The 24,591-nt window shown below is 41.1% G+C and overlaps 1 protein-coding gene across 3 annotated transcripts in view; it reads right to left on the minus strand.

The window, feature by feature from the left end:
* col14a1a (collagen, type XIV, alpha 1a) overlaps positions 1–24,591 on the minus strand; it is a 138,518-nt gene that overhangs the window by 92,485 nt on the left and 21,442 nt on the right. For all 3 annotated transcript variants that reach the window (XM_075465157.1, XM_075465158.1, XM_075465156.1), the window contains exon 5: positions 24,024–24,128. In XM_075465157.1, the coding sequence (XP_075321272.1) occupies positions 24,024–24,128 (105 nt within the window). The remainder of the gene's footprint in view (positions 1–24,023; positions 24,129–24,591) is intronic.

Raw genomic sequence — 24,591 nt, forward strand, 5'->3', positions numbered from 1 at the left:
GACAAACCAGGTGGTAAATAAAGGATTAGATAGTCAGTAATTATGGCTAATTATAGCCGACTGAACATTCCCAACTTTGTTTGCACAGTGGTGAAAATGTCATCTCAGCATAATGCCAGTGTTTTACATCTGAACCCTTAATCAAGGTTGTCCCTGTTCTTCACATTATTCCTGATGACATCTTGAACGGCCCAGTATGTTGAAGAAAGCCATTTGCTCCCATCCATTATCTTACACTTTGAGAAAGAGAATTTTGGCTCAATATCAAAATATCTGAAAATAGGTCAACACACAACAAATCATCTAATAAATATAAAGTAATCCCAACACATTTTACTGCTTAAATCAATATATTTTCATTTTTTTAAATCAGCAAAGAGTTTCTATCCTGAATGTATAATCGAGTCAATTTTGTGTCTCTCACACCATAATTCCACCTTAGTTTGAGCAACAATAAAAAAAAAATATATATATATTTTTTTTTAATTCTCTTAGAAGACTTTGAAATACTTGATACTAACTAAACGTTGGTTGCCGATTTATCACTGTTCAAGCTAGTATTTGTGGTATTGTGTTCTGATAAACAGATACTTAGAGAAACAATATCTCACTAATCCACTAAAGCTTCTAAACCCAACATAAGAAAGAACGAAAGCGATCAAAAGAGAAGCGACAGCTGGTTTATACTGTGTAATTGTATTTTCTTGATTTTGAGAAGTAGTTTGTTTGTTAACTTGTGGTTAAACCCACAGCCTATTGAAAGGTTGTGTGAACGTCACTGAATGTCAGTGAAGGGTAGCCTGACAACAGCAGATTGGTCAAAGGTCCCACCACTTCTTTTAAGCTCGCTACGTCTCTTCTTCTCCGCCACTATTCTACGTCTTTAACCAACAGCCAACGTGTGTGATGGACAGCAAAATAGGGAGGAAAGTGCAGCTTTGGGAGAACAGTGGGGATTTGTGTGAAAAAAGTCAAATGATGGTACAAAAAAATGACAAAGACTGTTTCTGGGTGTTTTTCTGAAATATTACTGGTACAACTGATTTTGCAAAAAAAAAAATAAAAATTGAATTTTACTGTAGGCTACAATGTGAATAGAAAGAAAATGTAATGATTTGACATTCATCCAAATCCTATATTTAATTGAAAATAGCACCAAGACAACATAACAGCCGTTTTAAAGTTTCCTGGTACAATGACTTTTTCCAAATGTAACACGAAACCATTTCTGTGTTAAACACTGGCTTGTTTTCTCCTCTCTGCTTGCAAATGTGTTCAAGCTCTGCCAGCTCTAGGAGCTAAAACCACTTTTCAAGTAATAAAAGCAAGCCATTGTGGGTTTAGCTTCACTTGCCTGTCATGTTATAATGGCATGTGCCATGTAAAGTGAACAAATCATATTTATGTTTGAAAGTTGCTGAAAACCTTCTACTTACATGACATGACGTAAGTTTCTATGTTCAAAGACTGTGCAGATGTTTTAAAATGTACAATAAAACTAGACACCAAAATCTGCCTATAGACACAATCAATGTTCATTTAAATTATTTTCAATGGCTTTTACAAATTCAAAAATGCAGTTGTTTTTCAGTTGTAAAAAGGTAGAAATATTTCTATCACAGTTTTTGTAGCATTACAGACTGCAATTTAAGAGCATGTTTCAGAATTTCACATAACACATCTTCACAAAACAGTCCAAATTGCTGAAGTGAAATTAAAATTAAATATCTTTTTAAAAAAAAGATTTAAAATAACTAAGTTGAGTACTTTTGCAAGAAAATTTATAATCAACAAATTGATGAACTACATCTGAACTTTATTTGCATGGAAGCACGAGTAGATAATGTGCTGATTGAACTAGCAAGCACACAATTGGACATACACCAAGCAAAACGGGCATGCAAACACGTAATTAGGAGAATAACTTGACAGTAATCTTACAACTCACAGCCTACAGAGCAGTCTGCAGAGCTGTGGGAAAGAGTGTGTGGCCCCCAGACAATTGAATTAACTTGTGTGGGAGTGCAATCCTGGGTAGTAAAAATGTGAATGCAACAGTGGAAGCCACTGTTGACTGCAACGTCTAACAGAGCAGAAACAGAGACTGAACAGCTAGGAATTGTAAGAATCAGTTGTCATTGAGAAAAGTTGTAACAATCTATCAGCACACCAGTAATGCACATAGTTGTAAAAACCTATAGTTGGCTAGGTGTTAGCACTGATAACGTGGAGGTGCGTCGCTTACTTAAAAAAATCCGGGTTACTGTAATTTTGAATTTTTGTCGTAAAGTGGGTGTTACTGACGTCATCGTCGTGCTACTACCACAGACAGCCCACAGACCTGCTGCCTATTTATTCATTCGGCTAAAATTCAAAATTAGTAACCCGGATTTTTTTAAGTAAGCGACGCACCTCCACGTTATCAGTGCTAGTGTAGAGTAATTAATAAATTATAAACAGCATAGTTTGTGCCTGTATAAACTTGCCCATAGGAAACCGTTTCATGGCCGAATATCTCAAGAGAGCAGCCAGACGCCTCGCGAATATCTTCGGAACAGCTCCAAATGACCAACAACAAGCAGGGGTGAGTAGAACATCATGTTATAATGTGAAATCAAGGGCCCAATGTCAAAAAACCGGTCTTATCCTTTAAATGTTATCCATTAAGAGAGAAGATTACCTTAAGTAAAGCAGGTTGATTTGAGACCTATTGCTCTTAGAAACTTACACATACTCAAACTTGTTAATGCGTGAAGAAATAAATACAGGGTTGCATAAAAGATGTTAACACCCATCTTTTTTAGAAAACCTTTCTACCCTCCTCCTCCTTGTCTCTCTGTGTTCCCATTAACAGTAGTTCCTCCCAGTTGGCCTTGATTTATACCGGACCTCTATTTAACCAGGGATCAGACAGAGTGCACTGTCATTTCAATCCCTCTCTAGTTAAGTTTTATTTCCCCCGACTCTGCGATTGTGTTTCAGCGTCTGGAATTAACATCGAGGGCAGTGACAGGCATACAGATAGATGGGTAGAAGAAGCCAGTCTCCGCTGACAGTCTTTCCTTCATTCTCTTATTCAGACAGATTCCATGCTAAACCTGCTTTTAGAGGAGCACTTCAGCACCAACATAAGTTCATTTATTTTGAAAAATAATTGGACACAAATTCCTAGTAAGACAAGCAGATAGACTTGGTTTTTAACATATACCTCAAAATGGTATTGGCATCAGAGAAATTATACTATTCAGTGGGCAAACTGCCATCTCAGTCCCCTTTGCCATATTTCAGAATATATCATTTCAGAATGATATATTCTCGATGAACGAGACAACAGAATGAATAATAATGAGATCCATCTCTCTTGCCTGCTGTAAGGTGATGAACACAATGCTTTTATACAGTATAAGCAGTTTTCTGTAAGTTGTAGCAGAAACTTCCACTTTGAATCACTGCAGTCTTTTTATTTTCCACATTACCTGCTCATGTGTAAGTGTGCTAACTTAGTGCTCTAACAAACTGAGCTGAAAATGTGGTTAATATTTAAAGAGACAGCCACAGTGAAGCCACCAGTAACTATGCTTGCTGGCCAAAAATGTGGAAGGGACCAGCACAGTGCAAAACTAAAAAAAAAAAATAGACAAAGAAGAATCCAAAACAAGGAACACTATAAGTGGCAAGTAATCTCGAGACACGGTTACTAAGAGCATTTTTTAAAAAATGATCTGGCAAGAGAGCAAAGAAAACCAGGAAGTATGCTGAAGCTGCTATTGATTCAACAGTGCACATAAGACATATTCCAAATATTTGTTCCTTGTGTTGGGAATATAATTTAAGATGAGGCTTTTTTTTTTTAGCGTTATTGTTTTATTAACCTCTTAAATTGATGATGAATACATGAACTATGACAAAATTCTGAACTCTTTAGCAGCTCTACTTTTCCTCTTTGACATTTCAGCAAGGAGCAAAGACTGATTGGTAATCTTAAATTTCAGCTTCTAGTAATATGATGAACCACTCTTCATTTCACAAATGTCTTTGAACTTAGCCTCTTTTTTTTTCATTTTTCTAACTCACTTAGGATTTTAATCATATTCAACATGGCTGAATACACTGCGGTCCATTTTGCAGAACAAGAGAACTGGAAAGTGCCCGACGACCATAGGCGTCGATTACGGGGGGGACGGTGGGGACATGTCCCCCCCACTATTTATGATTTGAATTTTGTCCCCACGACTTTTAAAAATGTGCTCTGATGCGACCGAAAAAAAAATCCCCACATTCTCAACCGAAATCGTCGAGTCTAAATCATGCGATAGGCGCGCACGAACATGTGAAAACCCCAATTTGGTATTTAGTCGTTTGATTTGCCGACTGTGAGCCACTGTAGAAACATGAAGTTGTAAAATGACAGCGGAGTCGGTGCATTCCAATGACGTCACACCAGAGGTCCGTTTCACGAAGCAGGTTTAGTGAAAACTCTGAGTTGATTAACCCTGAAATGAGAGAAACTTTTACTCAATAAACCTTGAGTTTCTCTCTAGCCCCTTTCACACTGCCGAATAACCCGCGTTTAATTCGCGAATTTAGCGTGTCCGCTGTTGTGTTCACACTGCCGACCCGGGCTGCCGCGTCAACTCGACTCGCCTTTCGACCCGCGTCGGACCCTAGTCTTTTTGCCGAGCCGAGTTTGATGTGAACACAATCGACGCGGGTCGGACGTGGGCGTGACGTGAGGAGTTTAAAAGACAGAATGGACAGCTGATTCAGAACAACAGCGACAGGTGAGGACAAGTTTTACTCTGTTTTAGCCTACATCAAGTTGGAGACATTTTTTAATATGGCCAACTGGTGAGACAAGGAGGTCCGCGAGCTCCTCAGCCCCCGAGCAGAGGACGTTATTTTCCGCCACATTTCGGGGACGGTGAAAGATGGACCTCTGCTGGAAGGGCTGGCGAGAAAGATGGGAGAGCGCGGTTTCCCACGCAGCAAGACGCACCGTAAAGTAACATCTCCATGAACTGCATTGCAAAAATGAGTTCTCAAGGTGTCCCGCCATCGTTTGTTTGAAAAATTTGATGCAGACAGGTGTATTTCACCCTACCTCCGGCGCATGGCTTGTGCCTACGTCATTGTACACGCCCAGCATTTTATGTGTTGCGTGTGACGCTCTGCCACTAGGCAACGCCCCCTGAACTCGGCTTCAGGCGACACGGGTCACCCTGACACGCCAAGCGTTCACATTGCTCGACGCGGGTCGAAGGTGCAATTTGGACCCGCTAAGATAGCGGGTCGCAGTGTGAAAGGGGCTTCTGTCTCCGCCCTCTTTCAGCCATTTGATTTCCTCATTCATTCAGTCAGCAGAGCGAGTTCTTCTGCTTCTATAAGTCCATTAGGCACAGCAGGAGGCGACTGTTTCCACCAACATGTCCTTTTGACAACGATCCCGTGGATGAAGGTGCAGCATTACTGCGCAGAGAAATAAATATTCCTCAGGAGATGGTTATCAGACCGCGCATAGATTTTTGCATTTCCAGACAATTATCTTTTTGAGCGGCACCATCGGAATTTTGTTGGGACAAAAGAAAAAAAAGACATAAAATACAAATAAATATTTTTATGAATAGGCTTAAAAAAAATTATATAGGCCTATTATATTTTATAAAGACACTCGTGTCTTGGGGGTGGATTCCCTCCGGGGATTCCCTCAGCCACTGCACTTATTTCTAAAAACGTATTGAAACTCGCCGTATGAGCGCATTAAGATTTCCAATTCGAGGTTGGTGAAAAACGTAGCCCCTCCTCTTCCCCGTTGCCATGGTGACTCGTCGAATCGGGGCTCCATTGATGCTGGCTTTTTAAAGTTGTGGCGCACACGCTAAACTCAAGGTCCTACTCAGAGTTGATTAAACTCACTCAAATCAGCGTTTCTGGAACCGAAAACTCAGAATTTTCTATCTCAGAGTAGAGCAACTCAGAGATCAGGAATAGACTCAGAGTTGGTGGAACCTGCTTTGTGAAACGGACCCCGGGTAAACCGCTTTCCCGGCGAAACTCATTTAGAGCTACTTCTACACAAACAAAAATGCAGCGTTTCTTCGCAACTTCGCTGGTGGTTCTTCCAAGGATAACTTTAGAGGATATACACAGGATCGTGGAGTCACACTCACCAACACCACAGTCCAGGCTGAGGAAAGGGTACAAGTTATTTGTGGAGGAGTATATACACAGTTATCAAGGTAAATTGTCTAACGTTTTATTTTTATCAGTAGGCTACTCAATAGCCTTCCACATTCATGTTTTGTAATGATAAGCAAACCATATACGATCCATAGAAATCATCTGAAATATTGTCTGTGTGTGAAATGTGTGTTAAATATTTGTCATGTGTAGACTATAATATTATGAATATAATTTGCCATGGTGGCTATGAAGTCTCCGTGTGCAGAGTTAGCATTTTAGTATTAGGTTAGCCAAGGAAACGTTAAGCTAGTTATTTGCTTGTTTTTTTTTAGCAACTCCTGAAAATAACATTCTGTATATGCTCAGTGTCAAATGTAGTTGATGGAAAGGTGGTAGTGAGAGGCTCGATGAGGAGGAATGAGGAGCCCCACAGACTACAGGTTTCTGCTTAGTTATAGGGCCCGTTGGCCGAAGTCTGTGTTTGTTTTGATAGTCTGTCCGGACTAACAACTGCAGTTGCAGTTGCACTTTTCCCCTTTCTTACAAACAGTACAGTAGCGTAATTAATTAACAGTAATTAATTCATGAATAAATACATACTTTCGAATCATATCATAATGATATGGAAACATGAAATTAAAGGATATATTTTATAAACTCTGTATGCGTTCATCAAAAAAAGGGCCGCTTATTAAACATGACGCTGGAATCATCTAGAATGCGTTACTTTTTAATGTGCTGGATGGTGGGTGGTCCGTGGGGGGCATAGAATGCATTACGTTTTTTGTCCCCACCACTTCTAAAACCAAACTGACGCCCTTGCCGACGACCAACTGAATGCAGAAGTGCATATTCAGTTTACTGAGAACAGGTGTGGAGAAGCAAAGAAGGAGGCAAAGCTGACCCAAGGGTTCGGAAAACAAAGCAACAGTCAAAAAAAAATCTTTCCTTGATGAAAAGACATTATGAGCTTATGGAAAGATAATTAGAATTTTGTAAGGAATAAACAAAAAAAGAGACTGACGAATCCAACTGCTTTCACACTAACGGTGTGTTCACACCGGAATCGTTCGTGCGACGTGATTACATACAAAGTCAATGCAAAGACGTGAATAGACGCGGATTCGAGCCGGCGGCGCGATGAGGCGAATGCCGCCGCGCGAGTTAAAAAAAATCCAACTTTGGCGAAATATTCGCGTCAGACAGCCTATCAGCGTTGAGATTCTGGACGACAGTGACGTGGAGACAGATGGACAGGCGCTCTGCAGCTGAAATGGAGTCGTGTCTGGGTCAGTGACATCACCGCCTTCTCCAGGATTTGCGTCTGGATGACGGCCGCTTCCAGCGGTATTTCAGGCTCACCAGGACCCAGTTTGATGACCTGCTCGGGAGGATCGGTGCCGTGATCTCTCGGCAGGCGCTCAACTACAGGCGCTCCGCAGCTGAAATGGAGCGCCTGTAGGTGTCCTGCCGAGAGACCACGATCAAACTGGGTCCTGGTGAGCCTGAAATACCGCTGGAAGCGGCCGTCATCCAGACGCAAATCCTGGAGGCGGCGGTGAAATTATCCGAGCTGAGTGCACCTCCGGATGATGTCACTGACCCAGACACGACGGCGTGTGCGTTTCTGACGAATCTCGGACTGCCACAGCAGGTACAAGTAGGCTACGCGATGGTACTTATATCAGCCACGGTTGATGAGAGAATGAAATGGAGGGAATGGCGTCCAATAGCCCCTCGTTTTTTTACTCGCGCGAATGAGGCGAGTAAATTCAATTACACCCGCGGCAACACTCGCGCGAATATTCGCACCGCGTCCGGTGTGAACGCACCGTGAGCTGTGATGCAATTTTGCAATGTGAAACTTAAGCTGTTTAATTAACAATCTTAAAAAAAGCACATTTACGACGTGCCAGATACATTATGTTGTTTCGTTTAGACTATATAAGGTATACTTACCTTCATATAATATATACAAGATATTTTTTCATCATATCTCCATAAATCCCATTTAATGTGACAGCATGAAAATAATGAATCGCGGCTTTGAATGTTTTGCTGTAAGGAATCGTAGGAAGGAATTATCTTTCTTTTCATGAAGGATGGTCCACAGTTTCCTGCTAAAGGAGACAATAATGGAAGCATTGGTTCCCTTTTCCTCATTTCTCATCATGTTGGCCACTTATACTTCGAGGTCATTTCAATCAGTTAAGATCAAAAACTATTAAGAGGGTATGATTCTTACTTAGAAAAAAAATGTCAATCTGTAGAAGCACAAAGGCCACTGAGGGAAACGCATCAACAACTCATTATCAATCCCTTTAGTTCAGTAAATTGCACTCAGCTGTCTCAGTAAATCATGACACAGGTCCATGATGCCCACAATGATGGATTAACCCTCCTGTTATCCTTGGGGTCTATTTGACCCCTTTCAATGTTTGACCACTCACAATTCACAAAGTGCAATTTCTTTTTGCTTCATACTTGATGACTTTTCCTAATTAAGTGGGGGGAACATGGTAAACTGCCATTTTTCATCATAACACTTTCTTGATGTCCTGTACACATCTTGTATACATCTGTGTTCCTTGGGGTCAATTTGACCCCAAAGCGATTTAGCTGCATAAAACATACAAGAAAATGTAGAATTACTGTAAATTCACTTACACTGACGCTTTATTGGTCTCAGTTCACATGAAGGTCACACTTGTACATACTTCAGAGGGCTTGTTTATGTTTAGGGCCCTAACACTTATAGTTCTAATGACACAAACATTTGTCAAACAAAAACGATTCCCACGAGAACTTTGATATTTGATCTTTCCCGCGCTTGAGTGGGAGGAGCCTCTTACACTGCAGCATAAAATATAAAAAGACCTGACCAGCATTTCACACAATTTCCTTCTGTGATATCTGTTAGCCAGAAGAACAGATGACTTCGAAGGAAAGATTTTCTACTACTGAGGTTTTATCCCAGCTTTTTGATCGTGACAGTGACATAGAGGAGAATGAAGATGCTTCTGAAACAGAGGATAATGTTGAGGAGAATCCTAACCATGACTTATCATCAGATGAGGGAGAGGAGAATGAAAGCCTTCATGTTGATCCCCCTGTAGTGTCAGACGCTCCAGCAGACAGGTTGCAGTCAAAAAATGGCAAGATATCATGGTCCGTCTCCCCACTTGAACAGCACAGGAGACGAAGCGCTGCTAATGTAATCAAAATGGTTCCAGGGCCCACCAAGTATGCAGTTAGTCATGTCCAAAGCATGAAAACAGCATTTGAGCTTTTCATTACACCACCAATAGAAAAGCTCATACTGGACATGACAAATTTAGAGGGGAAACGTGTATATGGAGACACATGGCAAGACATCGATGACACCCTTTTCCAAGCCTATGTGGGGTTACTCATTTTAGCAGGGGTCTACAGATCAAAGGGGGACGCTACAGCTAGTCTATGGCATCCTAAAACAGGAAGGGCTATTTTTCCTGCCACAATGTCTCTGAAGACATTCCATATGTTGTCCCGTGTCATCCGCTTTGATGACAAAGAAACCAGGCAGGGCCTTCCCTGCTCGTGACAAGCTTGCTGCCATAAGGGAGGTATGGGACAAGTGGGTCCAAAGATTGCCCTTGCTGTACAATCCAGGACCCCACGTAACAGTGGATGAATGTTTGGTTGCGTTCCGTGGGCGCTGTCCCTTCCGTCAATACATCCCGAGCAAACCAGCTAAATATGGCATAAAAATTTGGGCAGCATGTGATGCCCAGTCCAGCTATGCCTGGAATATGTAGGTGTACACTGGCAAGGCACCTGGTGAAGCACCAGAGAAGAACCAGGGGATGAGGGTGGTCCTGGACATGGCTGAAGGCCTGCGTGGCCATAATATAACATGCGACAATTTTCATGTTAAAAATTACAGAAATATGTAGTGAGAGATAATAAGAAGGTATTGAAGTAAAATAAATGTCTTTCTTTCCAGTTTTAAATCAGCCAATGAGATTTTATGGATATTTTCACATTTTCGTCTAGTCATTGATTAGGTGTTTTGGACAAATGGGGTGTGTGTGAGGGGGGCAGGAACACTTGAAGGGCTTTTTTATGCTAACAACAAATAAACCTGAAGGGCCAGACACAAAAAGTTGGGAACATTTCTGAATTACAGTCCTTTTTTTAATAGATTAAAATCGCTGGGGTCAAATTGACCCCAAGGATAATAGATGTCTGAAAAAACGAGGGTAACAGGAGGGTTAAGCAGAAAATAAAGCAGCAAAACTTATGTTAGCACGTGTTCGGTGAAAAAAAGCTGGTGGTCTGAACTTTATGAAGACCAGACAGCCTTTTTATACCATCTTCACCTGTCTAAGCATTTGATCTTAAGTTAGTTTAGACCTCTGAAGCTGTTCAGCCTATTAAGTTGGCAGATTTTTTTCTGAAAATATAATATGTTAGGACAATTTTCTACCAACAATCTCGTAGCATTTCTTGAAACTGTCATTAAGCAAATTCTATTAATTGGACATGACTTATTTTTTTAACCTATAAGGTATACTTGCATACACAAGTATGCAGGTCACAGTCTGAAGAAATTTTGAAAACCTATCAAAAGAAGAGGGGTTCCATATTGAAAAAAGAAAATTCAGATGAAGACAACCGTCAAAGAAACTCGAGTCCATCTCCTGCCCCATCTTGTTCTTTTTCTACATTTTGTTTAAAACTTCACTTCTGCCTTTGCTCACTGTTTGACTAGTTTTAACAGCTACTGGGTTAGGAAAAAGTTAGGAAATCATCATGATTATAATTAACAGATTAGCTCCTGATTGGAGCAACATTTATTACTTAATTTACCTTTCATTTAAAAAGAAAAGAAAAGAAAAAAACACTAGCATTTGCACATCTGGACAAAAGCTGTTGATTAAATTAAAAGAGCAAAACATTCCTAGTAGCTACAGGCAAGATCTTAGAGATCTTGAACAAAGAAAGGCAGTTGTATAAAAAGCAAATAGCAGTCATCTTAATGACAACTTTCTCCCAGATGCTGGTGGTTTAAAGAAAAAAAAAAAGTTTGTTCATAAAGTCTAGAAATGGGCAACGGATTGATTGCCTGTCATTTGCTCAGTGGCCCTCAGTGTTACTCAGACAAGCTCAGCCAGGCACAAACATTCATATTCATCTGCAAGACCTGTGGGCTTGCATGAGTGTGTATGCGGGTGGAAGTTGTGTGATCCACAGGGTTTTAAGGTATAATCCGACAGCTGTTTTCAGAGGGTTTGTGTCACTCTAAGAGAGACCTTTCCCTGCTTGGCATCCTCATCTTTAATCCGCCGCCTTGTTTTGTTCCACTTAATTTAACACATGCAGACAGAACAGATGCTATATGTATGCAGAAAGCAGAACATGATCGATAAAGTTCCCTCTAGCTTTCTGCCTTTTTTTATCTTTTTTCTCCATAGCATGGTATCCGTTTGGTTTGTATAATGTCTCTGCCTAATAAACACACAGACGAATACAAAGAAACTTGTTTAACTGTGTGTTCCCATGCTCATCTTATCATATCTGGTTGGGTTTTTTTCAGCCCCATGCACACATTGTAAGATAAATTGATATTGGTGTGGTGCTCAGACTACTTTTGTGTGCCTATGAATAACAATAGCTTAGTTATTAGGCCCGCAACAGTGACAGCTTTCCAGGTCACCCCCTTCTACTACTTTTCTATGCTCCCTGTATCCATCTTTACTTCGTCTCAGTCAAGCATAATCCACTGTTTGTTGAATAGTTACATGCATTTATTAATTCAGATTAAGGAAAATAAGCCAGATAAACCGTTAAATGTGGGCCATTAGAAAATTATAAAAATGTTTGAAAACAGAGCTATGACTATGCTCCATAAATAATGCAATATTAGGCTTTTGACCTTAAAAAAAAGATGACTGCACTTCTTTTCAAAGTAGACCATTTCCTTATTAATTTATTTTTCATTTCTTATATCACAGGTCCATTTCTGAATCTCCATCTCCACCTGCTTTCTTCTAAAGTTCTGCCTCATACAACAATTTGACACCAATTTTTGACATTGAGATTATGAATACCACTAAGATAGTTATAGTTTCAACAAAAATTGACATTCATAAAAAGACTGATTAGCATGGTTAGAAAAATCTAATTTGGATTTCATGCCCCGTTTCCATAACATGCTCTAACAGTATACTAGCCTTTTTGGATAAACTGGAAGAAAAGGGAGAGAGAGTCTGATGCCCACAGGATTCCAACCTTTCACTGGAAAGCCCAGGATGTGTTCTGGGAGGGCAGGGAAACAGTGTCCACTACACAGAACAGTAGTCAACGGGAAGAGTCTCAGGAGGCTAGTACAACATCCACTGGTTTCCAAGGTCGTAAAATTGACCGTTAAAGACAATTTCTGGTTAAACAGTCTGCATTGCATGTTTTTCTGCAGGAAATAGACAAAGGGAAATAAGCCAACAGAAAGCCACTGAATTGTACGGCAAGAGAAGCTACAGTAAGGTAAGCTGTGAAGATTTACACACCAATTATTCAAATTGAGTCCAATGACTAAAATGCTATTAACATATCCACAAATTGCACTTATTAACTACTGTCATACAGTTAGCTTAAGTCACCCATGAACAACCTTTTCTAAAAGAGGACAAGGACAAGGACAGAAATCTGGTCAACGCTGAGAACACACGCCTCCAAATGGACAAATGCTGATTTGCTCCCAAGTCTCTGAACGCACATAAAACATACGTGAGGATTTCTTTAGTTCCCCTCAGCAGGAATAATTCAGCAGTTGGAAAGAAGCCTAAACAAAGTAAAACAAGACTTGCAATAGTGGAAAAAGTGAAAACAGACAAATGGAGATGAAATGTGCATTTCTGAAGGGCATTTACTCGAGTTCATTCTTTGTCTTCTCAATTTCCATTCACACTAATTTTAATACTTTGATTTAAATGCTTTTTTTAAAACACAAAGCTTACTTTGCCTTTCGGACAGTTTGACAGATCATACTGAATCTGTGCATTCTTGTACAATTACTTTCACATAAACCATCATGATTAATATATATTTACTTACACATATTTGGCTTGTTTTGCTCTCAAATGTAAAGAACTAATGTAACGTTTAGAAGCTTTCAAAGTAAATTGCAACATCACTCAAAAGTTACTTAGAAGTAAGCTTTTGAGCTGCATGTATTCAGTGTATCTGTCATCCCTTCATCAGCTTCAGCTTGCTCTCAGTAATTTTGGCTATTTGACAGCCCAGCAGCACATCGCCCTGACCACAAAGCCTTTGACATCTTGTGTGTCCATGGAGCATTACACTGAGTGGCAAACAGTGAGAATCAAATTAAACTGAAGTTAAAATGTGCAAAGACTGCGAAGTGTATAACTGTTAATTCTGCAAAGTAATAATACAATAAACGAAGCATGACAGACAGCTTTTGCCTATTATTGCTCAATGATTTCCAGTTGTTGGGTCTGCTGTTGGCTTGGCTCTGACCGCTTGTGTTCAAAAGCAAGTCAAGCATTTAATGAGCGCGTTGGTAATGATATCAAAGTCTAACCATTTAAGAAGCTGAAGAGGACTGATCTGCACTACTGCCTTGCTATCGATCCTCGCAACTACACACAAGTACATTTGGGGCAATGATAAACAGAGTGTATTGTTAAAATAGCATGTTGAAATTCAGTTCGCTCAATTCAAATGGATGCTGTGATTCAGCCAGATCATAAATCAATGGTCTCATTTACCCAGACTGTTGCACATTTGCTGCCCTTTGCCGTTCTCTGTATCACCTGAATAGGCATCAGAGAAAGTCAGAGCTTAAAAATATTGTCACAGTAGCAGGAGAAACATTCCATCATGCTAGCTGAAACACTGAGACAGGAAAAAGGTACCTCAGTTTGGCGAGGCTTAACAAGCAAAGTTGAGCAACTCCAACATCGCCAAAGGAGTTTTCTGATATCTTGTTAGAGCATGATCTGTGTGATGGAGGTTAACAGAGGTCAGCTGAGGGGAACATGCATTAATCATTTCTATTTCTAATCCCTGTGGTCCATCCAGAAATGTAGATTTATCATTAGAAAATGAGACAAGTTCTGAATTTAAGCATCTGTTGCTACAGACCACATTTGCAAATCCAGCCATTAAAAACTCTGAAACACCCATGCGCGGACACGCACCTGAGCTTATACTGCACAGCTGTCCAAATAATGGCTGTAATAAAAATAAATAAATAAAATGTTTAGGGACAATTTCCAAAGAAAATATATTACTGTGCCTCACAAGGGACACATTAATGGATTTGCTCTGAGAAAAACACAAACATTTGTTGCTAGTGGTAGCAGAACTCCTTACTGACCGGAATTAAATCTTCAGCAACAGCTTACTGTGAACTGGAAAATGGAAGCAATTTAAATTTTTTTTCTATTCACTGAAAAGACATACTTTGGACTCCACCGTAAAGAACAACAGAGAAAGAGGCTTAGGATTACAAATAGTACTCTACAGGTAATGCATATAGGGCACCAAGATCCCCAATAAACACGAATGGAGTGGAAACAGCAAACAGAATTCACAAATAAATCGTTTTGATAATCTAAGGGAAAAAAAATTAATTCAGATGGAAAGAAGCTGCTGAAACCAGTCTGAGACAATTTTCTGTGGATCAAGTGAACAACATTGGAAGCTTCATGAACTGATGTCATTTGATCCCCGTCGCTCTGTCTCTTTGTCTCAAAGTGGAAAGAACAGATGATTGTGTTTTGACACTTTGGACTCTGAGTGCTCAGAGACGTTTCTTTTTAATACAGCCTGATGATTAAGGAGCTGAGAGGGAGTCTTTCACTGCCAAACATAAAGATGTCAGAAACAAGCAGAGAGTGAATGTATGAAAAACTTTGCTTGACATTCCAGCTCAAACCTTGGCGTTCTTTTTCCACAATTTAGGGATTATGATATGTTGTCTTTGTTGTACCTGATCTTCCTTTTTACAGCTAGTTTAGAACTTAACTGTCATATTATCACAAGGAGACTTAAAATATTGTCCAGAAGTTTTCCTAGAGAAGTTAATATCGTCAACCTAAATGTGAATTAATATTTTCTTTGATGCAGCAGAAGTGATGGAACATAAACAAAGACAGGATGAATTCCTCGAAGCAGAAGTGTCCCATAGCTCTGAAGTTCTGAAACTTTTAGCAATAAGAAATTGTTTAAAAAAATGTGGGTTTTCCAAGCAGAACAATTGGTGATGAACAATAAAACTATGCTTATAATTTGTTTTGAAGTACATAAACCCTTTGTTATGCACATTTGGTGCCCTGAAGTACCCAAGATCTGAGATCCCACAACTTTGGTCCCCTGCCAGCACCACATTGTTTTGCATTATGCTACCATGTCACGCAACCACAAGATATAAAACATACTTTTACCATAATAAAGTTTTATTTCCATCCATCCATCCATCCATTATCTTCCGCTGCTCCGGGGATCGGGTCGCGGGGGCAGCAGCTTGAGCAGAGAGACCCAGACATCCCTGTCCCCAGCCACTTCCTCCAGCTCTTCTGGGGGGACCCCGATGCGTTCCCAGGCCAGCCGAGAGACATAGTCTCTCCAACGTGTCCTGGGTCTTCCCTGGGGTCTCCTCCCAGTGGGACGGGCCCGGAACACCTCACCAGGGAGGCGTCCAGGAGGCATCCTAACCAGGTGCCCGAGCCACCTCATATGACTCCTCTCGATGCGGAGGAGCAGCGGTTCTACTCCTGCTCCTGCTCCATTCGTCCCCCACTCGTGAACAAGACCCCGAGATACTTGAACTCCTCCACTTGGGGAAGGATCTCATTCCCGACCCGGAGAGGGCATTCCACCCTTTTCCGGCCGAAGACCATGGTCTCAGATTTGCCGCTTCACACTCGGCTGCGAACCGCTCCAGTGAGAGCTGAAGGTCACGGTCCGACAACGCCAACAGAACCACATCGTCCGCAAAAAGCAGAGACCCGATTCTGAGGTCGCCAAAACTGACCCCCTCAACGCCCTGGCTGCGCCTAGAAATTCTGTCCATAAAAATTATGAACAGAATCGGTGACAAAGGGCAGCCCTGACGGAGTCCAACCCTCACAGGAAACGTGTCCGACTTACTGCCGGCAATGCGGACCAAACTCTGACACCGGTCATACAGAGACCGAACAGCCCATTTCAAGGAGTCCGGCACTCCATACTCCCGGAGCACCCCTCACAAGAGTCCCCGAGGGACATTGTCGAACGCCTTCTCCAAGTCCACAAAACACATGTAGACCGGTTGGGCGAACTCCCATGCACCCTCCAGGATCCTGCCGAGGATATAGAGCTGGTCCACTGTTCCACGGCCAGGACGAAAACCACACTGCACCTCCTGAATCTGAGATTCGACTATCTGGCGGATCCTCCTCTCCAGTACCCCCGAAAAGACCTTGCCAGGGAGGCTGAGGAGTGTGATCCGCCTATAGTTGGAACACACCCTCTGGTCCCCCTTTTTAAAGAGGGGGACCACCACCCCGATCTGCCAGTCCAGAGGCACTGCCCCCGATGTCCACGCGATGCTGCAGAAGCGTGTCAACCAAGACAGCCCTACAACCATGGCCGTAGCCAGCTATGAGGAAAGCGAGGTCTGGACCTCGGTAATTTTCAGGGATTTTTTATTTTTTTAATCTCGGTTGTCGCATACACGTTTCAATTGACGTTTGTGTTGACATCACTTTCGTGAATGTGTGAGTGCGTGTTACTATTTGAAAGGTCTGTTTCTGCCCTTTCCAACGGTGTGTATAACACGTGTGTGCGTGAGAAAAGTCGGTGAGAAAAGTACCGTCAACATAGTAGCTGCATACCAGTAATCAGTAATAGAAAAATTAGACGAATTTGACGAACGATTTCCTCGGCCACTCTGCAGTGCAGCGGCGATTGCTATATACTGACGGAAAGCTCAGCTCGAGCTCTTTAGAATGATATGATTGTTATATCGGTGTCATGTATGGTTCGTGAATAAAGAAGCAGAGAAGCATAGGTGCGCTTTTGAAAGAGCACCTTGTTATAGCAATGCACATTTATGTAGGCTGGAGACAATTTTTCACATCCAATTTAGTAATGAATTCAATATAGCCCATACATCTTTATAGGTTGTTTAGCAACAGCTATAGCCTACAATATGCATCTATCCATCTATATTTAACTCTATTTTTTATATTGGTTAGTTAGCCTTACTCTATGTCTGGCCAAATGGCCTTTGCTTGTACCAAACATTTGTATAGGCTTGCATTGGGAAATATTCAGGTTCTTTTTAGCTATGGGTTCTTGTTACATTATAATGGTTTATTTTGCTACTAGCCTCAATGTGCAACACTGCTATATATTAAAAACTATATAATGTAAAAATGTTGGCGCGCGCTATGCACGCGCATCATGGACCTCGCCTATTCAAAAATCCTGGCTACGGCCCTGCCTACAACATCCAGAGCCTTGAGGAACTCAGGACGGACCTCATCCACCCCCGGGGCCTTGCCACCGAGGAGCTTTTTAACCACCGAGGCAACCTCAGCCCCAGAAATGGGAGGCCCCACGTCCGAGCTCCCCAACTCTGCTTCCTCATTGGAAGACGTGTCGGTAGGATTGAGGAGGCCCTCGAAGTATTCCCCCCACCGACTCACGACGTCCCTAGTTGAAGTCAGCAGAGCCCCGCCCTCACCATACACGGTGTTGACGGTGCACCGCTTTCCCCCCCTGAGCCGCCGGATGGTGGACCAGAATCTCCTCGAGGCCGTCCGGAAATCATTCTCCATGGCCTCCCCGAACTCCTCCCAAGCCCGAGTTTTTGCCTCAGCAACCGCCGAGGCCGCGTTCCGCTTGGCCTGTCGGTACCCATCAGCTGCTTCCAGAGTCCCACTGGCCAAAAAGGCCCGATAGGACTCCTTCTTCAGCTTGACGGCTTCCCTCACTACTGGTGTCCACCAGCGGGTTCGGGGGTTGCCGCCACGACAGGCACCGACCACAGCTCCGGACGGCCGCCTCAACAATGGAGGCACGGAACATGGCCCATTCGGGCTCAATGTCCCCCACCTCCCCTGGGACATGGTTGAAGCTCTGCCGGAGGTGGGAGTTGAAACTCCTCCTTACAGGGGATTCCGCCAGCCGTTCCCAACAGACCCTCACAATACGTTTGGGCCTGCCAGGTCTGACCGGCTTCCTCCCCCACCAGCGGAGCCAACTCACCACCAGGTGGTGATCAGTTGACAGCTCCGCCCCTCTCCTCACCCGAGTGTCCAGGACATACGGCCGCAAGTCCGACGATACAACCACAAAGTCGATCATCGAGCTGCGGCCTAGGGTGTCCTGGTGCCAAGTGCACATATGGACACCCTTATGCCTGAACATGGTGTTCGTTATGGACAGTCCATGATGAGCACAGAAGTCCAACAACAAAACACCACTCTGATTCAGATCAGGGGGGCCGTTCCTCCCAATCACGCCCCTCCAGGTCTCACTGTCATTGCCCACGTGAGCATTGAAGTCCCCCAGCAGGACGAGGGAGTCTCCCGGAGGAGCACTCTCCAGTGCCTCCTCCAGGGACTCCAAAAAGGGTGGGTACTCAGAACTGCCGTTCGGTGCATAAGCACAAACAACAGTCGGGGCCCGTCCCCCCACCCTAAGGCGGAGGGAGGCTACCCTCTCGTCTACCGGGGTAAACCCCAATGTACAGGCGCACAGCCGGGGAGCAATAAGTATGCCCACACCTGCTCTACCCCTCTCACCACGGGCAACTCCAGAGTGGAATTGTCACGCAACCACAAGATATAAAACATACTTTCACCATAATAAAGTTTTATAAAAGTTTTATTTTTTGTCAAAAAGACACTTTTACTACAATAAAGTTTGGGGGTAAACATATAGCTACAAGAAAGATGACTAACAGATGTAAACTTAGTTTTTTGTTGTTGCTTCTGCTATCGGTTGACGGGCCTCTTTGAATAAGCAAAGTACACCCACGATGTTTCAACAGTTTTTTTTTTAGTTTTTTTTAAATTGGTGCTCCCGTTTAGCTTTTAACCGTCTGTTGTCTGCCAATCGAATGAATGTACATTGCACTGTCCATGAATGCAAGTGGAGTGTGCCAAGCCTGTGACTGCAGAAAGCTGCTGAATCCGGTCGATTAACTGAGAAATTGTTTAAAATAAATGCTTTAGTTGTCTCTCTGAATCTCCCGTCTCTGACAAATGATTTAGTTAATCATATTTTAATGGGGGCTGTGGACCTGTAAATGACTGACATTCAGAGAAGCTGAACTGTCGATCTGCACTGACGTTTTTCTGCTCTGAATGTGGCTAATCGACCAGCTGATCACCAATTAAACCTCAATAAATACTGGTGTTAGGATGAAGAAGGAAACAGTTATATTAATTTGAATGTGTATGGGACAGTCTTTAATAACTGCAGGGAATTCATTTGAATTCTGAAGTATTGAAACATGAGCTCCGAGTAACCATAAAACCAGTTAACCCATGGACATCTATAATGGGGATTTTGACAGCTTACAAACTACTGTAAAAAAAATCCTGCACAAGCCATTCCTGTTCCTGAGCCAGAGTCAGTCAATGTCACTCCAGGAGCAGACAGAAAATTTGTTTCATTTGAGGCTCAAAAAATGGACAGTCTGTATTTAACTCAGAACACCCGGTGCTTTAGCTCTACAATATGTGGTTAAATCATTTGTAGCATATCTTCAGAACAAAAAGTAGGTGGCCAATATAATTTTTACAGAGCAATTTTCATAGCACATCTTTGGCTAATGGGCCACACCCAACCAACTTTAAGCCCCTTTACTGATGTACTCACAAAAGCAGTTGTTTGTGCTCCCCATTTTTTAACCTGTAGATGTGAACACAGTTCTCACTGTATTTTACAATCCATCTTCAGGTGAACTACTTTAATTCACAAAAAGAAAGTAAATCTTTCTAAATACTTTATGACAGAGGTCTAACACTTTTACACACAGCTGGAAAGAGTGCTGAAAGAAAATAGGCGTCACTGATGTCTGCAATACAGAAACATGCACAAACATGCAGAAACACATCAGGGAAGAGATAGAAGTGTAAGCCAGCTGTTAATAAAATGTTTTGTAAACATACCACCCTGACATGAAGGCAACCCGATTACTACTCTAGAACAAAGTGGTGAAGGATTGGGTTAGCATCGCTAATGCACATGCAAACACACACACAGAAATGAAGACCGACTAAACCACCACCTCTTTGGAACTCAGTTGGGCATTGGTATTATCACCATGAAATATAAATAAACACAGCATCACAAAGAGGGAGAAGAAGAAGGAGCAGTAACACGTTACAGCACAACACAAAAGAGTGTGTTCTACTGATCCACAGATATATCATTATCTTCACAGCAGAGCACATGGCTGCATACACAGACACAGAGTGTATTCTACTAAGGCACAGCAGGATATTATTATAATCCCTTTCAGGTAGGAGGTAGAACACCAATCAAGGTCACTGTGCTGCAGTGAATGGTGAGTGGGGCTGATGACAGACTGAAGGAAATCCAGTTTATTAATCTGCCGACTGACAGGAAGGAGAAGGAAGGAGAATAGAATATCTGTGAACAAAACCTCTGCACGTGCATTTTACAGAGGGAAACAGAAATGTGGTGCCATGATTAATCATGTTTTTGTTTCTATAAATTTACTCATAATTTGGGGTCAGTGGTAGCTTAATCTAATATGTTGTTAATACGTGCAGTGTGGGCTGTTTTATTATGTGAGCTCGTATAAAAGCTTTGTCATTTTGCGGTGGCCCATATTTGTGGTCGTCTTTGTCTAACACGATCACTCTCCCTCCTCTCTTGTGTTTCCAGCTGTAAATGTTTCCCACTGTGAAGAATAGGTAATACAGCAACAGCAGAATACGTTCAGACCAGATTTTCTGTATATTGTCCAGAAAATCCCCTGAGCTCAGATGTGAAACGACCCCGTTTTTCCACTTAGTTAGCCTTGCGTCGTCTTCCCCCAGTTTACAGTAGTTATTCTTTGAAACATGGTGTTTTCTGTAGCCATGTTTTCGTATAACCACCAAGGTTATACTAAGTTTGATTTGTTCATTCCTGGTTCAGAGCACATAAACTAGGCTGCATCATGTCCTTAGAGGGTATAGCCACAGACAGTAATAATAATATTAATGCAGGCTAGGCTATGCATTCTTGTTTTAAACAGAGTGGATGATGGTAACTGAAAAGAAAGACCTTAAAGGATGAGATATAAGATGTTAACAAACAAAACTATTATCTGCAAGAGAAAAAAAAAGCTAATTATTCTTTCTAATTATGTTTGCATGATTTTTGACAAGAAGCAGATGTTCATTACATCACCTCTTGAACTCTTTTGCAAAAAGTGTTTCATTCTTACAGAAGCGGCATCAACCTTTTCTATTCCGTTAGTTGAAGATGTGTATAAATAGATCTCTTTGCAAAAAGGGAAAAGAAAGTAACCTCAAATCCAAACCACAAAATATGCAAATATACTAAAGTTACAACAGAACTGATTTTAGTAGCATGACATGAGGGGGGGGGGGAAATCCCAAAATATTTGAAAAATTTTCTTTTCTAATAGAAAATAAATCAAGAAATCTCATCTCAGTAAGGTTTAAATCATGGACGTTTTGTCCGTTTTATTGTGTTTCTGTTTTAATCTTTTCTTGTTCATGATTGTTGAATTAAAATTAGAAACAATAGAAGTTCATGTATAGCAAGTTCAATACTTATATGTATATATATATATATATATATATATAGATATATATATACACACATACATACATACACACACAGTCTGCATTAATAGTAGTACAGATAAAATGTTATTAAAAATTGTTGTAAATTTGTAATTTATAGTTAATGCGCTCTCTATCCAAGACCTAATTCATCATTTATTCTTGAATATGACTGATTTTTTCTATATTGTACTATATGTGCGTCACTCATCTGCTCTACCTGCCATCCTGAAGTGCTCATATAGCACTCCGGAGAAAAATTATACTGTGGAAATAATATATAAGAGTAATAATGCTTACAATGATGGCAAACGATCCATATCGAAAAAGAGGCTGCACCTTGAAACTACATCAATAAATTACAACTATGAATATTTCTGAACCACTGCATCTTTTAGTTTCTCCTGATAACCGATATCCTTTACAGGGTGGGTTAGACGTGGAAAGAGGATCTAAATGCTGACATGGAACAGGTAGAAGATGAACAGACTTAATTTACTATAAACTATAACAAAAGACGCGGCCGAGTAGGAAAATGAATAACTCAACTTGAGAAAAACAAAAAGCTAACATAACAAGAACCTGACTGTGACTAAGGACGTGAACATGAAACAACAAAGACAAACCATGGATGAAACCGTGGTGAGGATCTGACAATGACTATAAGAAACCAGAGAGCTTAAATACTGTGGAGAACTGATCAGTTGAAGCTGAGAAGATTCAACACAGTGGCAGTGGAGCTAATGACCAGAAAGGAGGGGACCAAGGAAACTGTGGCTGAGGAGATGAAACAAGACCAAACTACTGACCCAAGTAAATAACAAAGACAAACACGAATGTAGCATGACGGACAACTAAAGACTAAAAATATCCTAAAACTAATAACTCAACAACAGAGAGTAACCAAGGAGGAACTAAGAACAAGAAGGCAAATCTAGACAAGAGGAAAACAAACAAAAATCCTAATAAACACAAATGACAAGGTAACAGAAAAGAAAGATAGAAACAAAATGGAAAAAACAAAAATTGAAAACAGAAACCAAATTCCACTGATCATAACAATCCCAAACAAAATTAAAAAAATTAAAAAAAACAGGCTAAAGTAAGTGAGCTGAAAAAACACCCTTCCTCCATGTAATGAAATTCTGTCTGTGAGAGCACTTTAGGCCAGAGGGCTACAATGAAATTGCCACATTAAAAGAAAAAAAGAAAAGTTTAAATCTTGCAAAAATAAACACATCCACACTTCAGCAGCAGTTACAACATCTTAGATTTGGCCACAAGCACCATTCATATCATCTTACCAGCTTCGCTGTTCTCTCTTAGACACATAACACAAACTGAAAACCGTATTACAGTAATCGATTATACAGAAGCCAAAGATTCTTTACTTAACTCCGGTTTTCTGAATAAACATCAGCAGACAAAAGTAGCTGCACAAGCAGACTGTCAGAAAATAAAAGCCTTCTTTTGCTCTAATTCTACACTGAAAAGTGGTTTAAATTACAGCCATTTAAATATGTGCGCATTGATGCTCTGAACAGAAAGAAGATTTGGGTTTCAAAAGTAAACAGACAGAAAGCCAAACATCTTGTGTAAGAGTTGGCTAAATTCAATGGTCAACCGCACAGACAGTAAACAGTATGGGTTCCTCACTTAATATCAGGACATTTAGTTTACACAGATCATAGCTTCAAGTGATTTGCCAACGCAGCATAAGTTTCAGCTTCTCAGCATGCCTGAGACTGATGTGTGTCTGGGATCTTCTTTAAAAGGTGGATTTCGAGTAGCTTGTTGCACACAAACTCTGTACGCTGTTTGAATGGATGAACTGGATGTGGACAGACATCACACATCATGTCGGCACCAACAACTCACTCCAAACATCACTATGGCAACTAAAATAAAGAATTCTCTGTGCAGAGTCTTATTGAGGTTATTCATGGGTTCATTTAGGTGTGAGATTTGCATGTGGCCTTCTCTCCTGGAAACAGTGTTTGTATGCATTTGTCCTACCTCCAGAGATCTCATTGGCATCCTCAGGAGGTGAGACCACATCAGTCAGCTTCTGGGGCTCCGTCTTGTCTCCTCCATCACTCTCACCTCTTTCCCCAGCATGAGCTAGTATTGATTAATCACAGGTTAGAAGAATCCTAATGAAATGTATCATTTATAAGAATACCTTTCTATTTGGGTTTGCATATGGTGTACTAAAAGACCAGGATTATTAACAGATAAAAAAAAAATATATATATATATATCAACACAATAAGAGATTATTGAAAAGAAAAACAGAATGAAAAACTTAAAGTTAATAACAAGGACAGTGTAAAGAAGAGGACAAATACAGAAATGTAGGAATTGAGAAAAAAATAATAGGAGGGAGGAAGAGAGGAGAAAAAAAGAAAAAAAAAAAAGGGGAAAAAATTCAATTTAATTAAAAAATAAATTAAAAAAATGAAAATAAATCAGGAAAATGGGAAGAGTTGATACGAAGTTCTGGGAAGATCAACATAAGGTTTCGAAAAAGAAGGGAAAACCAACATGAAAATATTCAAGGGAATAATAAAGTAGTACAGAAAAT

Source organism: Odontesthes bonariensis, chromosome 5 (assembly GCF_027942865.1).
Source record: "Odontesthes bonariensis isolate fOdoBon6 chromosome 5, fOdoBon6.hap1, whole genome shotgun sequence".
In the NCBI taxonomy this organism is placed as follows: Eukaryota; Metazoa; Chordata; class Actinopteri; order Atheriniformes; family Atherinopsidae; genus Odontesthes; species Odontesthes bonariensis.